Below are 15,845 nucleotides of genomic sequence, written 5' to 3'. Positions count from 1 at the left end.
AAAGAACATGGCTTAAGAAAAATACGTAAATATTGTGGATGACACCATACAAGAGCAAGAAAGAATGTTCAACATGCTCTAATAGCAAGAAGCAAAATCAATTTGCATGTAAATATGTACCTAGAAAGAAGCAAATTAACCTTTCGAGATAGCTGCCTACTGAGATGTCAGATGATGATTCTGATTAATCATTTTACAGGTACAGTATATAGGTTTTTGCCTGTTAGAATGATAATTGCAAAGGAGAGCATCAAGTGATTGTGAAGTGTCAAATAGACACCAGTGCCTATTGCAAAGTGGCTCAAGTCAGTGACCTAAATACAAAGTCCACAAAGGTAAGATTGAGGCCATATACAGGAATAATACTCACAAGTGAAGGACGGATGAAGCAGAAAACTCAACAAAATGGGAATAATTAGGATGGAAAGTTCCAAATTATACATGCTAAGTAAAATCCACTCATCACAGCTAAAGCAAGTTTGAACATGGAATCATCAATTAATATAAGCCACAAAGTTATTAACTGCTGAACAGATTCTTGCATAATTAAAAATATGTTCCTACTGTCTTAAATGTCTTCCTTGTGAACATCATCTTGAGCGTCTGAGATGGACTCAGCATCTGTCAAAGAGGGTTCAACTGTCCTCAAGTCCTGACTGAAAGACAAGTTCGAGGAACCAGCAGCCCCACTGATGAAAGAGGCCCTAAACATTTAAATAAAGACAAGGCTGCCAAGAAATCACCTTTTCAGGAGCTGGCAACTGATAATAAACAACTGAGAGCAGAAGTGATAGTAATCATAAAACAGCAGAATAAAAAGCATGATGAGGAAAATGACGGAAAGAAGAACATAATGAAATTGAAAATACTTGAAATTAAGTGCATAGATAATGTACCGACAGGAAAAAGATTTTCCTCAGATTCTGGCAAGATGAGGGTTGTGGCAGAGGTGCAGTAACCATAGGATGTGAAAGAAATGCAATAATTGGATGATTCATGACTGTTTAGCAAAACTCTCACCAAATTTGTCATTACAGTGTGAACCTCTATACAAGGTCATTGCTACGAGTGGACAGTGGTACTGGGACACAGAATAAGAAGCAGCTTGCATGCAAATCAAAATATTAGCAACAACTCAATATAATCTGGAAGTCATTAACCCAGCAGAGATACTGAATTTGAAAGACAAGCATCTTGCTCTGATCAAAATTCACCGCAGGAATGATATTCCCCAGGAAAGGAATATCACCCGAGATTGGAGCAGATACCAGAGAAACTAACAACAACAACTTGTATGCATGTTTTTAAAAGACCTGAATGCCTTAGAGACAGTGGATAAAATGCACATGCAGCATTTGATGAAAATAGAACATACTAGAACTATCATAGTTTAGTTCATGAAAAATAAACATTGTTGTGCTTATGTATATGGGTATTCAGGATAACTAGTAATTGTAAATGATAGTGTGTGTCAACATTTTATGGAAAAGGGAATATTTGGAGAAATGCATTTGTACATACTGTACTAAATGACTTGCACAGTCATGACCTCTACCTCTATTGTAGTTTGCTTTTGTTTTAGTATGTAACAGCCATTTAACCACATTACTTGAGATAATTGTAATTTTTAACTAGTGTGTGAAACCACAGGTTAGATGGACAGAATTCAATTTCCAGAAGTGTCTTGTTGGGATTCGAGCCTATAACGTCTGGGCCAGATAGTCCCTTTAGTACCATGCCCCAGAGTCCCAATCCATTTTAAATTGTTGAGTGGGAGTTAGGATCAAAAAGAGTCAACCCCTACTCAAATATACTGGGTTTTGTATATCTTTAACACCATACACATAACAAAGTAAACTATATTTAATGGTGTCTCCTCTAAGCTGAGCAGCTGCGCAGCCCCTCTAAGACTCCTTGGAGTTCTACACACACCAATTGATGTGATGACAGATTGACTTATGGAAGTTGATTCCTTGCTTGGACCTCAGAGGTCCACACACTGAAAAGAAAAATTACAGGGAGTATTGTTTATAAAACAAAATTAGTGAATCTGAACCCAAGTGAATGAGACTAGACAAGTTTGTCTTCAAGCACACTGAAATAGTTTGCAGCAAACTATTACCTGAAGTAAGTCTGTACAGGTTACTGCAATGAAAGACACAGTAACCTAATCAATCACAACAATAATCACCATGTTCTTTATATGTTAATGAAATACGTCCTTATAACATCAATACTAATAAAATAACAGATTATCACATTTAAGAAATTTAGTGTAAAAATATGTCTTGTGTGGTGGCACAATGTTATGAGTCAGCAGCCTGATCTACACTTAGCCTGATTTTAATTTCTTTTCATTTTATGTCAAGAAAAAAGGTGACGACTAGATATTGGGTGATAAATAATTATCATGCTGGCAGCATGTCTATCCAAAAATACAATGGCTATCAAATTCTGACTGCCCATTTTGCATTACCATCCAAGTTGAATCTCTCTTCTATCGTGTCCAGATGGATGGTTGTCCAAAAGCAGTGCCTTGGATCAATTGCACATGAGTCCTAGGACTTCTCAGTGTGGGTTGGTTAGCTACTCGTTACAGAAGTTGAGTCTGACTTGGATTCCGGATTCTCAACATCTCACAGATTAAATGGCATCATGCCTACCTGATGTAATATACATGGTTCTCAGCATGCAACAGAACCTAGAATTTGCTGTGACCCAGCTGATAATACTTGACAAGTCAGATCTCAAAGTGAATCTGACTTGATAGATCATTGTTTTATGTTGCAATTTGATTACCATGGTAGTCAGTCACTGCATATATTCACACAAGGCTGCCAATTTACTTTTAACAACAAAAAAGATTAATGTACAAAATAAAAGAAAACAAAGTTGTATTTAAAACTATTTGGAAAGATTTTATCATTAAGAGAAAAAGGAATGTTTCAACATTTTTTCTTATCATTTTTCTTAAATGTATGTTGTTTACATACATTTAATGCCAATAAAGAATAATTCCTATCGACTCCTTAATTTCTTACTCAACTGATAAGGTCACAAATATTTCCTTTTGTTGACTTTCTGCAGATTCACAAAATATGATTCTCTCCAATTAGTTGAGTGTAGTCCCAGCAATGGCATTCACTACTGGTTGTAATGCTGAGACTGAAGAATTTGTAAACCTCCAATTAGTTTGTAAGTCAGTAAGGTAAACTCCTAAATCTTAAAGAGATAGAAAAGTTAATGGAAGTTGATTAGTTGCAAGAAGGACCCGAAATCTATGTAGACTCCAACACAAAATGTTCTCCCTGGCAATGTTCTCCCTAGCCATTTCCCTGAAAAAATTCAGCCCGCTGAGTGGTTACAGCACAGGAGGAGATGATTCAGCAATTCAAGTTCATACTGGCTCTGTGTCAAGCAATCCAATCAGTCCCATTCCTTCAGTTTATCCTTACAGTCTTGCCAATTTATTTCTTTAAATGTTCACCCAATTTTCTTTGAAATTGTTCATTGCCTTTGCCTCGATCTTCCTCATTGGCATAGTTTCAGATAATCTGCATAAAAATAAGTTATTGCACACATTCCTATGCATCTCTTACTTAACCTTTAAATCTGTGTCCCTGGTCCTTGTAAAATTAACTAATGGGAACATCTTTTCTTTGTTTACCTCATCTAAACCTTCATGATCTTGAGCATCTCTATCAAAGCTTCCCTCTCTCTGCACCAAGGAGAACAAGCCCAGCTAACCCAATGGCTAATATCTTTCATCCCTTAAGTTATTAAATACATCTCCTCTACACTCTCTCAAGAATCCTCACATCTTTTCTAAAGTGTGGTGCTCCCATTATCTGGATACAAAGTGCAAGTCGTGACTGAGCAAGGTGTTGCTTTTTTACTCAACGCCTCTTTATGAAGTTCAAGATCCAATATGCTTTATTTATGTTCTGACAATTCAGCAATTATGTTCAGCAATCTTTGTATGTGAATTCCCAGTTTGCTTTTTAGAACTATGTACTCAGTATATATTGCCTTTCCTTGTCCCTTTTGCCATAATGCATCATCTCACTCTTCTGTATTAAATTTCATCTATCATTTGTTCTGCTAGACCATCTACATTCTGTTGTAGTCATTTGGTAACATCCTCATTGTCTTCCACACCTCCAAGTTAGGTATCATTGCCAAATTTTGAAATTTAGCGCTGTATTTCAAGTGTTATTCAGATATTAAAAACAGCACTGGTCTAATAATTAACATTCAAGAATATCATTCTCTACCAACTTCCATTCTAAGAAACGCCATTTACTACAACTTACTGTTTTCTGTCCTGAAGTGAACTATTTATCCAAGCTGACACTGATCTTCCGTTCCAAGAGTATCAATTTCATTAATCAGCCTTTTATGTAGTACATTGTCAAACATTTTATTAAATTCCAATTAGAGTACACCTATTGCTTTCCTTTCATAAACCTTCATTATTACATTAACAAAAGGTCAATTAATTAAGCCAATTACAACTTGTCTTCTTTAAATCGACACTCGTCTTCTTAAATTAACTCCAAGTGCCTGCTGATTTTTTTTACTCTAGGTTAATGTTTCTAAAATATTATTCACCACTTCTGTTAAATTAACTTGTTTGTAGTTACTAAGAATGTCTTAATATTATTTCTTGAATAAAGGTCTCACAATTGCCCCTCTCCAACCTTCTCACACCTTCCCCTGATCAAGGGAATAATGGAAGGTTAGGACAAATCTTTCCACCATCTTCACTCCCACTTCCTTTAACAAAATTGGATGTAAACTATCCAGACCAGTTGTCTTATACACTCTAAATCCAGTCTTTTGGATATATCCTTCCTATCAATTTTGCTTTTGTCATTCTCTGTGAGAGTTTATTGTGACAAGTTAAGATTGGTGAGTTGCTGCAATGCATCTTATATATTATACACACTGCAGTACTTTGCATTTCTGGTGGTCCACTGTAATTGCAATATGTTAGTTACATTTTGCTTCCTTAATTAGGTTATTTTGATGGGTGGTTTGCCAATTTTTGCATATTTTCTTCATGTTTTACTGATCTTTTCTTAAATAAGAATATTCCTTAAATAAGGATAAAGCAAAACCATCTTCAGCTGCTTCATCAATGACCATTTTGATCATAAGACCAAAAGTAGAGATATTCGCACAATGCCCAGCATCATTTTCTGACTGGATACTGTCAGAACGCAGTCTGCGTTCATATAGAGCAAGACCTGGACCTGGCCTGACCTGACACATGCCAAATAACATTTATGCAACAGTGCAAAAAGTGTGGCTATAAGAGGAGGTCAGATTCTGGGAACTCTGTCAAGTAACTCACTTCCTGTTTCACTTACGCTGGTCCACCATCAACAAGGTACTAATTAGGAGTATAATGAACACTCTCTACTGGCCAATAACACTCAAGAAGCTTCAATATCTTCCAAGACAATGCAGCCCACTTCATTGGCACCCCATCCACTCTCTTCAACAGTCAGCATCAATACAAAATGGCAACAAAGAAACATTGTAGTAAATCACCAAAGTTCCTTAATAGTATTTCAAAATTCACTATACTAACCACCTAGAAGAACAAAGGCAGCAGAAATGGGGATGTTCACTGATTGCCCAATATGCAGCATCATTCATGACTCCTCAGATACTGAAGCAGTTCATCTCCAATTGCTGCAAGATTTGGAAAATATCCAGGATATTGTGGGAGGCAGAGGCATAGGGGTAATGTCCCTGGACTAGGGATCCAGAACCACAAACTCTATTGTTCTGGAGACATGCATTTGAATCCCCCTCCATGTCAGATGATAGAATTTAAATCAAAATAATCTAGCCTAGAAGTGACCATTTATCACTACTGATTGCCATAAAAACCCATTTGGTTCAATAATGTCCTTTAGGGAAGGAAATCTGCCATCTTTACCTGGTCTGGCCTACATGTGACTCCAGCCCACAGCAATGTAGTAAAACATTAACTATCACCTTGGCAATTATGTATGGGCAATTAATGCTGACATATCCAGCAATATCATAGTCTGTGAACAAACACAGAAAGTCTTGTGTTGACATGGCAAATAACATTCATGGTACACAAATTCTGGATAATGACCATCCCCAACAAGGGAAAATCTGAACATCACTTCTTGACATTCAATGATATTACCATCACTGAAACACCCCACTATCAACATTCTGGGAGTTGTCACTGACAAGATGTTGTACTGGACTAGCTTTAAAAATAAAATGGGTACAACAGCAAGTCAAAAACTGGAATCCCTATGGTGAGTAACTCACCTCATGACTCCCCAAAGCCTGTCCATAATCTACAAAGTGTAAGTCAGGAGTGTGACGGAATACTCTCCCCACTTTCCTGGATGAGTGCAACTACAACAACACTCAAGAAGCTTGACATAATTGTGACATTGAAGTCCACTCAATTGCTTCCTCCACTATGCAACTTATACAAGATGCACTGCAGAAATTCTCCAAGACTCCTTAGACAGCACTTTCCAAACCCACAAAAGAAACAATCTACTCACCACACTGACTTAGCTACACCAAATGGATTGGACGGTTCAAGACAGCATCTCACACCCACATTCTCCAGGGCAATAATGAAAGGGCAATAAATGCTGGTCTAGCCAGAGGCACCCTCATCTCATGAACAAATAACAAATAATTTAAAAATCACCTTGTAGTGTTTAGTACCACACATGCTTCACTAAAATCCTGGCAACTGTTTAGTGCATGTTTTAAAATAGAAATAATAATTGTGAGTACATTACTTACTTGTCACATTACTGTCAGTAGTGGGTAGAGAGGTGTCTTCATTGAGATAGTCCCTGCAACATAAAGACGACATCATCAATTATCATCATTTCCACCCCAATAAGCAACAAAAAAAACCCAATAAGATGTGTTATTAGTGGTTGATTTTTTACTTATAGTTTTCCCTAAGTCACTTAGTCTATTGTGATTTTGACCCAATTTTGGCATTTACACTCAGTTTTTTTCACCTATTATCCACAAATGATGTTTCTAACTGATCACTATTCTTCCAGACTTCTATTTTAATCGTGTTACAAGTTTTGCTTTTTACACACTCACAAAGAATAAATACCCTATGGCATACACTTGCTTTCTTTGGTTACACAACATTCCTTTTGCTATACTTAAATTCTTGCCTATTGATGGTTTCCTTCAAAATTTAACAATGTTTAATAGAGCACCAAAATAAATTTTCTTGAACTGACTGAACATCTTTACCCAAGGAATCAAGCATCATGATTTAAATATTTTTAGCAGTTAACCACCACTGTTTTTTTGGCAAGATAAATTTCTGGCTTCTGAAATGCAACATTTAATATTCAGTTGACTACAAGTCAATCATAACCTTGGTAAATGGCCTAACAAAGAATTCAGGGAGAAAGTGAGGTCTGCAGATGCTGGAGATCAGAGCTGAAAATGTGTTGCTGGAAAAGCGCAGCAGGTCAGGCAGCATCCAAGGAACAGGAGATTCGACGTTTCGGGCATAAGCCCTTCTTTTCTTGAAGAAGGGCTTATGCCCGAAACGTCGAATCTCCTGTTCCTTGGATGCTGCCTGACCTGCTGCGCTTTTCCAGCAACACATTTTCAGCTAACAAAGAATTCAGGCAAGTATACATTTGCAACAATTATTTAGAACTTGTTTAGAATTGATAGCGTAGAGAGGAATTTATTTGACCTAAAGCGGTTAAGTCTCAAGCATAATCTTCAGTTCAAAGTGTGTGTGGTTCTGTTGTGGAGAAATCAGACTTGTATATTACAACTTCTGTTGTTTAAAGGCAGAAATGTTCTTGTGTTTTCTCTAATATCGGCTTTGTCCATTGCAAACAAGTTTCACAGTCAAATGTAGCTCAGATGAGATTCATTACTCGAATTTGTAGACTGAAACCTAACATTTACAACTCAAAGCTCATGATGACCTATCCATCTGATATGGACTTTCCTGAGAAATTCTGGTCTGCAAGCAGAGTGTGGTAAAATGTCACCATCTGCTCAAAGGGAGAAAAGAGAATTTTAAGTGCAGGGCTCATTTCTCCCAAAACATAGCATCATAGTTTACATCACAGAGTCCATAGTTTCTGGAGACTAACAAATTTTTGGTCCCTATCATCTTCTGTCCTCTGTCCTCTTTTAATGGTGCTTGTTCAAGTTGTTATACGCCGTTTAATGGCAGCTCGTAGGATTTATTACATGCATGTTTTGATAGTTTGATTTGTCAAACGACATAATGAAAATACACAGTAAGAAGATAAAGAGCCAGTCAGAAACATCATTTGTAGATTATATGCAGATAAAATAGATCAACAAAAAACTAACTGGACTGCTATGTCAAAGTCATTAGCTGAGCAAATTCCTTTCAATAGTTAAGTATGAATACTTAATGAGATGGTTTGTGTTAATTAGGATAATCTCCAAGATAATATTTTAAACCCAATTTGACTCTATCCTTCAATCATTTTCAAAAACAGTTAAAGACAGGGATGAAAAATTTCCCTGTGCCTTGTATAGCAAAAGTACCACAGAGAATAGTTTATGAAGAAAAATTTGAGAGGAAAAGCAAAACAGTATCTGCCGAGAGTAAAATTTTGTTTTAAGGCCCAATTTTTATTTCCTTCGTGTGAAATCTATTCTACATTGAAGATAGAAAGAAATTGCAGTTCTACATTCTAAAAAAGAACACTGTAGACTACATATTGTTCACAACGTAGAATCCAGGCAATAGCTTCTGCAATCTACAGTTTTTGCAATCTAAGCTTTGCATCAGCTAACCATCATTTGGACTTACTTTATCTTCTTTTCTCTTTGCAACTACATTTGTGTTGTGCTCTGTGCACGTTGGGCAATTATCCGAATTTCTTAACTGACTATGTTTAATGAGAAAGTGATTGTGAATCAGCAGCATGGCCAAAGTACTTGGAGCATTGTTGAATACCTTCTTGAGATAAAAAGCAGTTTTGAGTACCTGATTCAGAACAATTTCTGCTTTAAAAGTTTTATTTATAACAATAGGATATTTGTTATATTTCATAAGTCAAACCCCTCCTACAGAACTCACAGGAAAGTGTATTAATACATTGGAGTTGTCATTCTAGAGTTGTGCATACACTGTTAAAAACATGTGGCTTGAGGGTGACAGAAGATGATACCAATTTAATGAAGATCCTTCAAGTTATGTTCCAACAGGTTTCTTCTCACATCTCTAGAAGATATTGGATAAAATTCCACAGGCATCAGCACCATAGCTAAATGATCTTTCTTCGTGTATTAGTGCATTTCAAGGAATTTGACTAATGGAGTAAAACAAAGGAAAACTCATTTTGCCCTTTCCCGATGTTCAAATGCATTCGTTTTTCTGTTGTTGAATACTTAGTAATAGCAGGAACCTTAGCCGACCTTCTCCCCATTTTTAGCTCACAGGTCCTGAAGAAAACTGTAGCACCTCTCACACTACCCCGCATTAAATCAGCTAATTTTAGGCAGACTAAGGATGGAATAAAGAGCTTCTTGGACTGTATGGCTCAGTGGGTTAAATAGAATTTTTCACGAGATGAACATTTCAGTGTTACTGTATTTTCTAAATTAATGGTTATAGTGCCTATTGCTTTGAGTATTTGTTAGCACATCTGTTTTCTGTGCACTCATAGAGCAGCTGCCCAAATGTGAAGCCAATAAAACAGTCTCAAATCTAGGTTAATGGTATCCTGAAGGCAATTAGTTCAAAGAGCATGGCTTAGGTTGCTGTCAGTGCCCTTAAAATGGCTAAAACTTAGTGTAGGACAGGGAGGAGATTTGTTGTTTGATTCGTGTTCTGTACTTGACAGCTGCAGATTTTCATTTACTGTACATTTTCAGCTGCTTCATATTATGTCTCAGCATAGAAATACTCTGCAGTCATTACACCTTTTGCACAGTTGGGACCATAAAGAGAATTCCACCCTTTGGAATGCATGCTTGCAAGTACAATGTACTAAATTAATTTATATTTAGACACAATGGGTACAGTATTGTCTTTCCACACTGATCTATTTAGAAAAATAAAATGCAAAGAATACCCAGCAGGTCAAGGAGCATCTATGGAGAGGGAAATAAAGTCAACATTTTAGATTATTAACTTTATTGTTCACAAATGTTATCTGACCTGCTGAGTATTTCTCACATTTTCTGTTTTCCTTTCAGATTTTCAGCAGATTCCAAATGCCTGCAGTATTTTGCCTTCATATTAGGCATGTTTCTACTTTAGTATGAGAGGTTATGATTTAGATACGACTAATGTCATCGTAGCCGTATCCTGCATAGTTTTCATAGTTTCACAATATCCTGATTTCCTTGTTTATCTACATATTTTTATATTCTGGAAACTGCTATCCTATTTACTTTGGAACAATATATAATTAAGAAAAGGCACAAGAGTTTTCAATTCTCATTCCAATTCTCCCAAGATCTGGTGACCCCTCTCAATGATCACAAGGCTGTGATCATTGGAGTGCTACCCAATCTGAGAACTGAGTCTAATGATTTCATATTTTGAAACTTTCCACCTAATACCCCAAGAGACAAGAATTTCACTTCTTGTAATTGCAGAGTCAGGATCTGCCCAGTATTTCTAGAATCTCTTTCACCTGGATTTCTGAAACTTTAGAAACCCTCTACAATGTGCCAATCTTATCTATTCAGACTTCCTGAAGGCCTTCAACATGGTGCCGCACAGGATGTCGCTGAGTAAAATAAGAGTAGACAGGCAGGAGGCTGGAAGAACACAGCAAGCCAGGCAGCATCAGGAGCTTGAGAAGTCAACGTTTTGGGTGTAACTCTTCTTCAGGACTGGGGCTAGGTGTGTGCAGATAAAGGGGGTGGCTGGGGCAGGGTGGTGAAGTTGGGATACATGAAGACAGATAGAGGGTACTGGAAGGGAGGAGAAGGCCTAGGAAGGGAATCTGGGGATGGGAAGGGAGGTTATTTGAAATTGGAGAACTCAATGTTGAGTCCTCCAGGCAGTAAGCTGCCCGAACAGAAGATGAGGTGTTGTCCTTCCAATTTGCGATTTGGTTTGTTGTGGCAATGGAGGAGGCCAAGAACGGTTGTGTCGGAAAGGGAAATTAAAATGGGCTGTGACTGGGAGGTCCGGTTGGCCCCTGCGGGCCCAATTGAGATGCTCGGTAAACTGGGGGTTTACGGATTGGTCTCCCCAATGTAGAGAAGACCACATCGGGAGCACCTGATGCAGTAAACTAGGTTGGAAACTAGGTCTCACCTGGAAGGACTATTTGGGACACTGAATAAAGGTAAGGGGGGGGGTGTACCAGAAAGTTTTGCATCTTTTCCAGTTGCAGGAGAAGGTACCTGGGAGTTTGGTGGGGTTGGTGGGGAGAGTGGCACAAACCAAGGACTGTCAAAGGGAATGGTCCTTGCAGAAGGCAGAGAGGGGTGGGGAGGGAAAGATGTTCTTGATGGTGGGGTCTAGGTGGAGTTGGCGGAAGTGTTTAAGGATGATTCATTGGACATAGAGACTGGTGGAGTGGTAGGTGAGGACAAGGGGGACTCTATCTTTATTGCATTTGGAGGGTTTAGAGCAATGGAACAGGGAATGTAGGTAGTGCGGTGGAAGGCTGTCTGGATGACAGAGGGAGGAAAAGCACATTGTTCAAAATAATGCTTAGACAGGCAGGAGGCAGGAAGAACACAGCAAGCCAGGCAGCATCAAAAGGTAGAGAGGTTGACATTTTGGGTGTAACCCTTCTTCAGGATCGGAGTGGGTGTAGGGGGAGCTTCAGATAAAGTGGGGAGCGGGGTCAAGATGGTGAAGACATGTAGTGGGTATGAGTAAAATAAGAGCCCATGGTGTTAGAGGAAAGGTACTAGCATGGATAGAAGATTGGCTGTCTTGCAGAAAGCAGAGAAGACAAAAGGGTTCTCCTTACGACGGCAGCCAGTGACTGGTGGCATTCCTCAAGGGTCAGTGTTGGGACCACAACTTTTCATTTTCCATATTAATGATCTAAATGAAGGAACTGAAGGCATTCTGGCTAAATTTGCAGATGATACAAAAACAGGTGGAGGGGCAGGTAGTATTGATGAGGTGGGGAGGCTGCAGAAGGATTTGGACAGATTAGGAGAGTGGGCAAAGAGGTGGCAGATGGAATAAAACGTGGGAAAGAGTGAAATCATGCACTTTGGGAGGAAAAATAAAGGCATTGACTATTTTCTAAATGGGGAAAAAATTCAGAAATCTGAAGTGCAAAGGGACTTGGGAGTTCTAATTGAGGATTCTCTTAAGGTTAACTTGCAGGTTGAATCAGTAGTTAGGAAGGTAAATACAATATTGACATTTATTTTGAGAAGACGAGAATGAAGAAGCAGGGATGCACTTCTGAGGCTTTATTGCTCTGGTCAGACCACATTTAACCCAATACCTCAGGAAGGATGTACTGGTCCTAAAGCCAGTCCAGAGGAGGTTCATGAGAATGATCCCAGAAATGAAAGGTTTAACATACGTAAAATGTCTGAGAACTCTCGTTATATATTTGATGCAGATTAGAAGGATGAGGGGGGATCTAATTGAAACTAATTGAAACTTGCAGAGTACTGAAAGGCTTGGAGAGACATTGGGAAGATGTTTCCATTAGCAGGAGAGACTAAGCCCTAAGGACACATCCTTAGAGTAAACAGAAGACCCTTTAGAATGATGAGAAGAAACTTCTTCAGCTAGACAGTGGTGAATCTATGGAATTCATTGTCACAGAAAGCTGTGGAGGCCAGGTCATTGAGTATATTTAAGACTAAGATAGATAGGTTCTTGATTATCAAAGGAATCAAAGGTTATGGGGAGAAAGCAGGAGAATGGGGTTGGGAAAACTATCAGTCATGGTTGATGGGCTGAATGGCCTAATTTCTGCTCCTATGTCGTATGGTTTTATGTCCCTCAAAGTATCTCAAGACACCAAAATTCATCTTGATATTCTCTGCTCCAAGGGTTTATCAAAAAAAAATTAAATAAGTAGTCCTGGCAATTCTAAGTAACATAAAATGTCTGTTTGTGTAAAACCTGTAATTCACTATGAGCAAAATCATAGAAAATCTGATTATAGCTTCCACAATTAACGTCACCAAGAAGAAGCCATAAGGCATTTTGGGCATCATCCAAGCCAACATTTTGTGACAAAGACTGCCAACATTCAAATAAAAAACTGACACTGACATTCCACTATAAACCTCATGCTATGATGATACTACATGCAAGAGCTCATAACAGCAGTGATGCTGTATCAAAGAGATAGAAGACCTGTGGCAATATAGTACCAGAGAGCTCAAGTATAGGTACACTGCAGCAGAGAGCTCAATTTCAGTGATATTGTATCACAAAGGTAGGATTGTGGGAATAAAGTAACAGAGATCAGATTGTGACAATACTGCCCAAGAAAGCTTGGATTGTGGCCAGAGATCTCAACTGCACTGATGCTGTATCAAAGAGGTTGGACTGTTATGAGACTATACCAGAGAATGTTTAACTACATTGGTAAAAGCTTAAAGTGCATTGATAATGCATAGACAGTGTCACTGTGTATTCACTGGCTCAGCTGGTAGATGGGCGGCACGGTGGCACAGTGGTTAGTACTGCTGCCTCACAGCACCTGAGACCCGGGTTCAGTTCCCGACTCAGGCGACTGACTGTGTGGAGTTTGCACGTTCTCCCCGTGTCTGCGTGGGTTTCCTCCGGGTGCTCCGGTTTCCTCCCACAGTCCAAAGATATGCGGGTCAGGTGAATTGGCCATGCTAAATTGTCCGTAGTGTCAGGTAAGGGGTAAATGTAGGGCTATGGGTGGGTTGCGCTTCGGCGGGTCGGTGTGGACTTGTTGGGCCGAAGGGCCTGTTTCCACACTGTAAGTAATCTAATCTAATCAATGTCTCATCTGAATCACAAGATTCACATCCTTCTCCAGCTTGAGCACAAAAATTAAGACACACATTCTATTGTAAAAATATGAAATTGCTGCAATCTCAGGGATACAATCTTTCAGATGAGATAATAAATCAATCTCCCATGCTACGATTGCAGCAAGACCAGGTGAAATCCCCACTGTTGTGACTAGTGTTTATCTTTCAATCAACGTCACAAAAATAGATTATCTAGTCATTATTACATTGTTGTGCACGGGAATTGGCAGTGAGCATTACAACAGTGACTGCACTTCAAACGAATGTAATTGTTTGTAAATCACCCACTACAACATCTGATGTTCAATAACGTGCTACGGAAATGCAAGTATTTCTTTCAAAGAGCTTGGATTGCTGTGATACATCAAACTGTGGAGATAATGCCACAGATATCAGAATATAGAGAAACTGTACCACACTTTCACTGTCAAACTATAATGAGTACATAATTCATATAAAACTCTGAAGGATAATTTTATATGTTCACTGCCAGCAGGGACCATTGCCCAGAGGAGTGTAGCATTTTAATTGCAGAAGAGTCTTGTCAAGCCCATATTTTAAATAAATAATCATAATATGTGTGGCTCTTTGCTGAGAGGACAAACTCTTAAAATTACTCATATAATTTACATGGAGTGTACAATCAATCTCCTTTCTTCCTTGATCCATGATTATTACCAAGCTGCATCAAATTAACATATGACTCCAGTCCACAGATAGCCCCATGGTGAGCTGTTGAGTTTAGATGGGGCATCTAAGGAAAATAGGGGAAAGTGAAGATTGCAGATGCTGGAGATCAGAGTTGAAAAGTGTGGCGTTAAAAAGCACTGCAGGTCAGACAGCATTCGAGGAGGAGGAGTATCGCTGTTTCAAGAATTATGTCCAAAATGTTGATTCTCCTGCTATGCTTTTCCAGTGCCACACTTTGCGACATCTAAGGAAAATGACAAATGAAGAAATTGGTGATCAAGCAATTCTAAGCTACTTTGCTGAAACCCTCCCGAAACTAAATGATGAATCCCAGATGCACTGATACCATGTGTTTATAGACCAACATATCAATTATTTGGAATATTCAAAAGAGCCTTGTGGCTCATTTGATTATTTTTAATATAGCGATTTTATGTCTCTTTCATTTTTCATAGGGCAGTAGTTAAACCCTAACATTATTTTACTTCTGCGTTATATAATTAATGTTTGAGCTCTAACTGGTCCAAGCTTGCTCCAAATTATCCCAAGGTCAAGTAGTATGCAGAGGGAACATAATTTATTTGTCAATTATAGAGTCTTACAATGATAGAGTTAAACAGCACAGAAACAGGCTCTTCAGTCAAACTTGCCTGTGCCGACCAGATACCCATTTACCTGAATTTGGCCCATACCCCTCTAAATCCCTTCCTAATCATGTACTCATCCAGCCTTTTAAATGCTGTAATTATACCCACCTCCACCACCTCCTCAGGCAGCTCATTCCATACACGCACCACCCTCTGTGTGAAATCGTTGCCCCTCTGGTCCCTTTTAAATCTGTCCCATCTCATGTTACACCTATGCCCTACTCCCCTATCCTGGGAAAAAGACCTTGAGTATTCATGTTATCAATGACCTCTATAAGGTCACCCCTCAGCCTTGTTTAGCGTGAAGAATTGTATGACACAGGTGAGAGAAGAGATCATCAGAATTTACTAAGTTTCCCAATATACAAATTTTCAGGCTCCAATGCAAAGTAGACTCTTTGAAAAAATATTTATTATTTACATTTAAAGGAAAATAGTTGACAACAGAACCATTCTATTTGGGCTTTTATAATCTATTCTGCTACCAATTGGCCGACAAATCTT

The 15,845-nt window shown here is 38.5% G+C and overlaps 1 protein-coding gene across 2 annotated transcripts in view; it reads right to left on the bottom strand.

Moving 5' to 3' along the window:
• Nucleotides 1-15,845, bottom strand: part of pde4dip (phosphodiesterase 4D interacting protein) — a 465,593-nt gene that overhangs the window by 391,032 nt on the left and 58,716 nt on the right. For both annotated transcript variants that reach the window (XM_060830337.1, XM_060830338.1), the window contains exon 2: nt 6,817-6,869. In XM_060830337.1, the coding sequence (XP_060686320.1) occupies nt 6,817-6,869 (53 nt within the window). The remainder of the gene's footprint in view (nt 1-6,816; nt 6,870-15,845) is intronic.

The sequence above is a fragment of the Hemiscyllium ocellatum genome, chromosome 9, assembly GCF_020745735.1.
Source record: "Hemiscyllium ocellatum isolate sHemOce1 chromosome 9, sHemOce1.pat.X.cur, whole genome shotgun sequence".
NCBI lineage: Eukaryota > Metazoa > Chordata > Chondrichthyes > Orectolobiformes > Hemiscylliidae > Hemiscyllium > Hemiscyllium ocellatum.
Note: the sequence above shows the minus strand (reverse complement) of the source record. Positions and strands in the feature narration are given on the sequence as shown.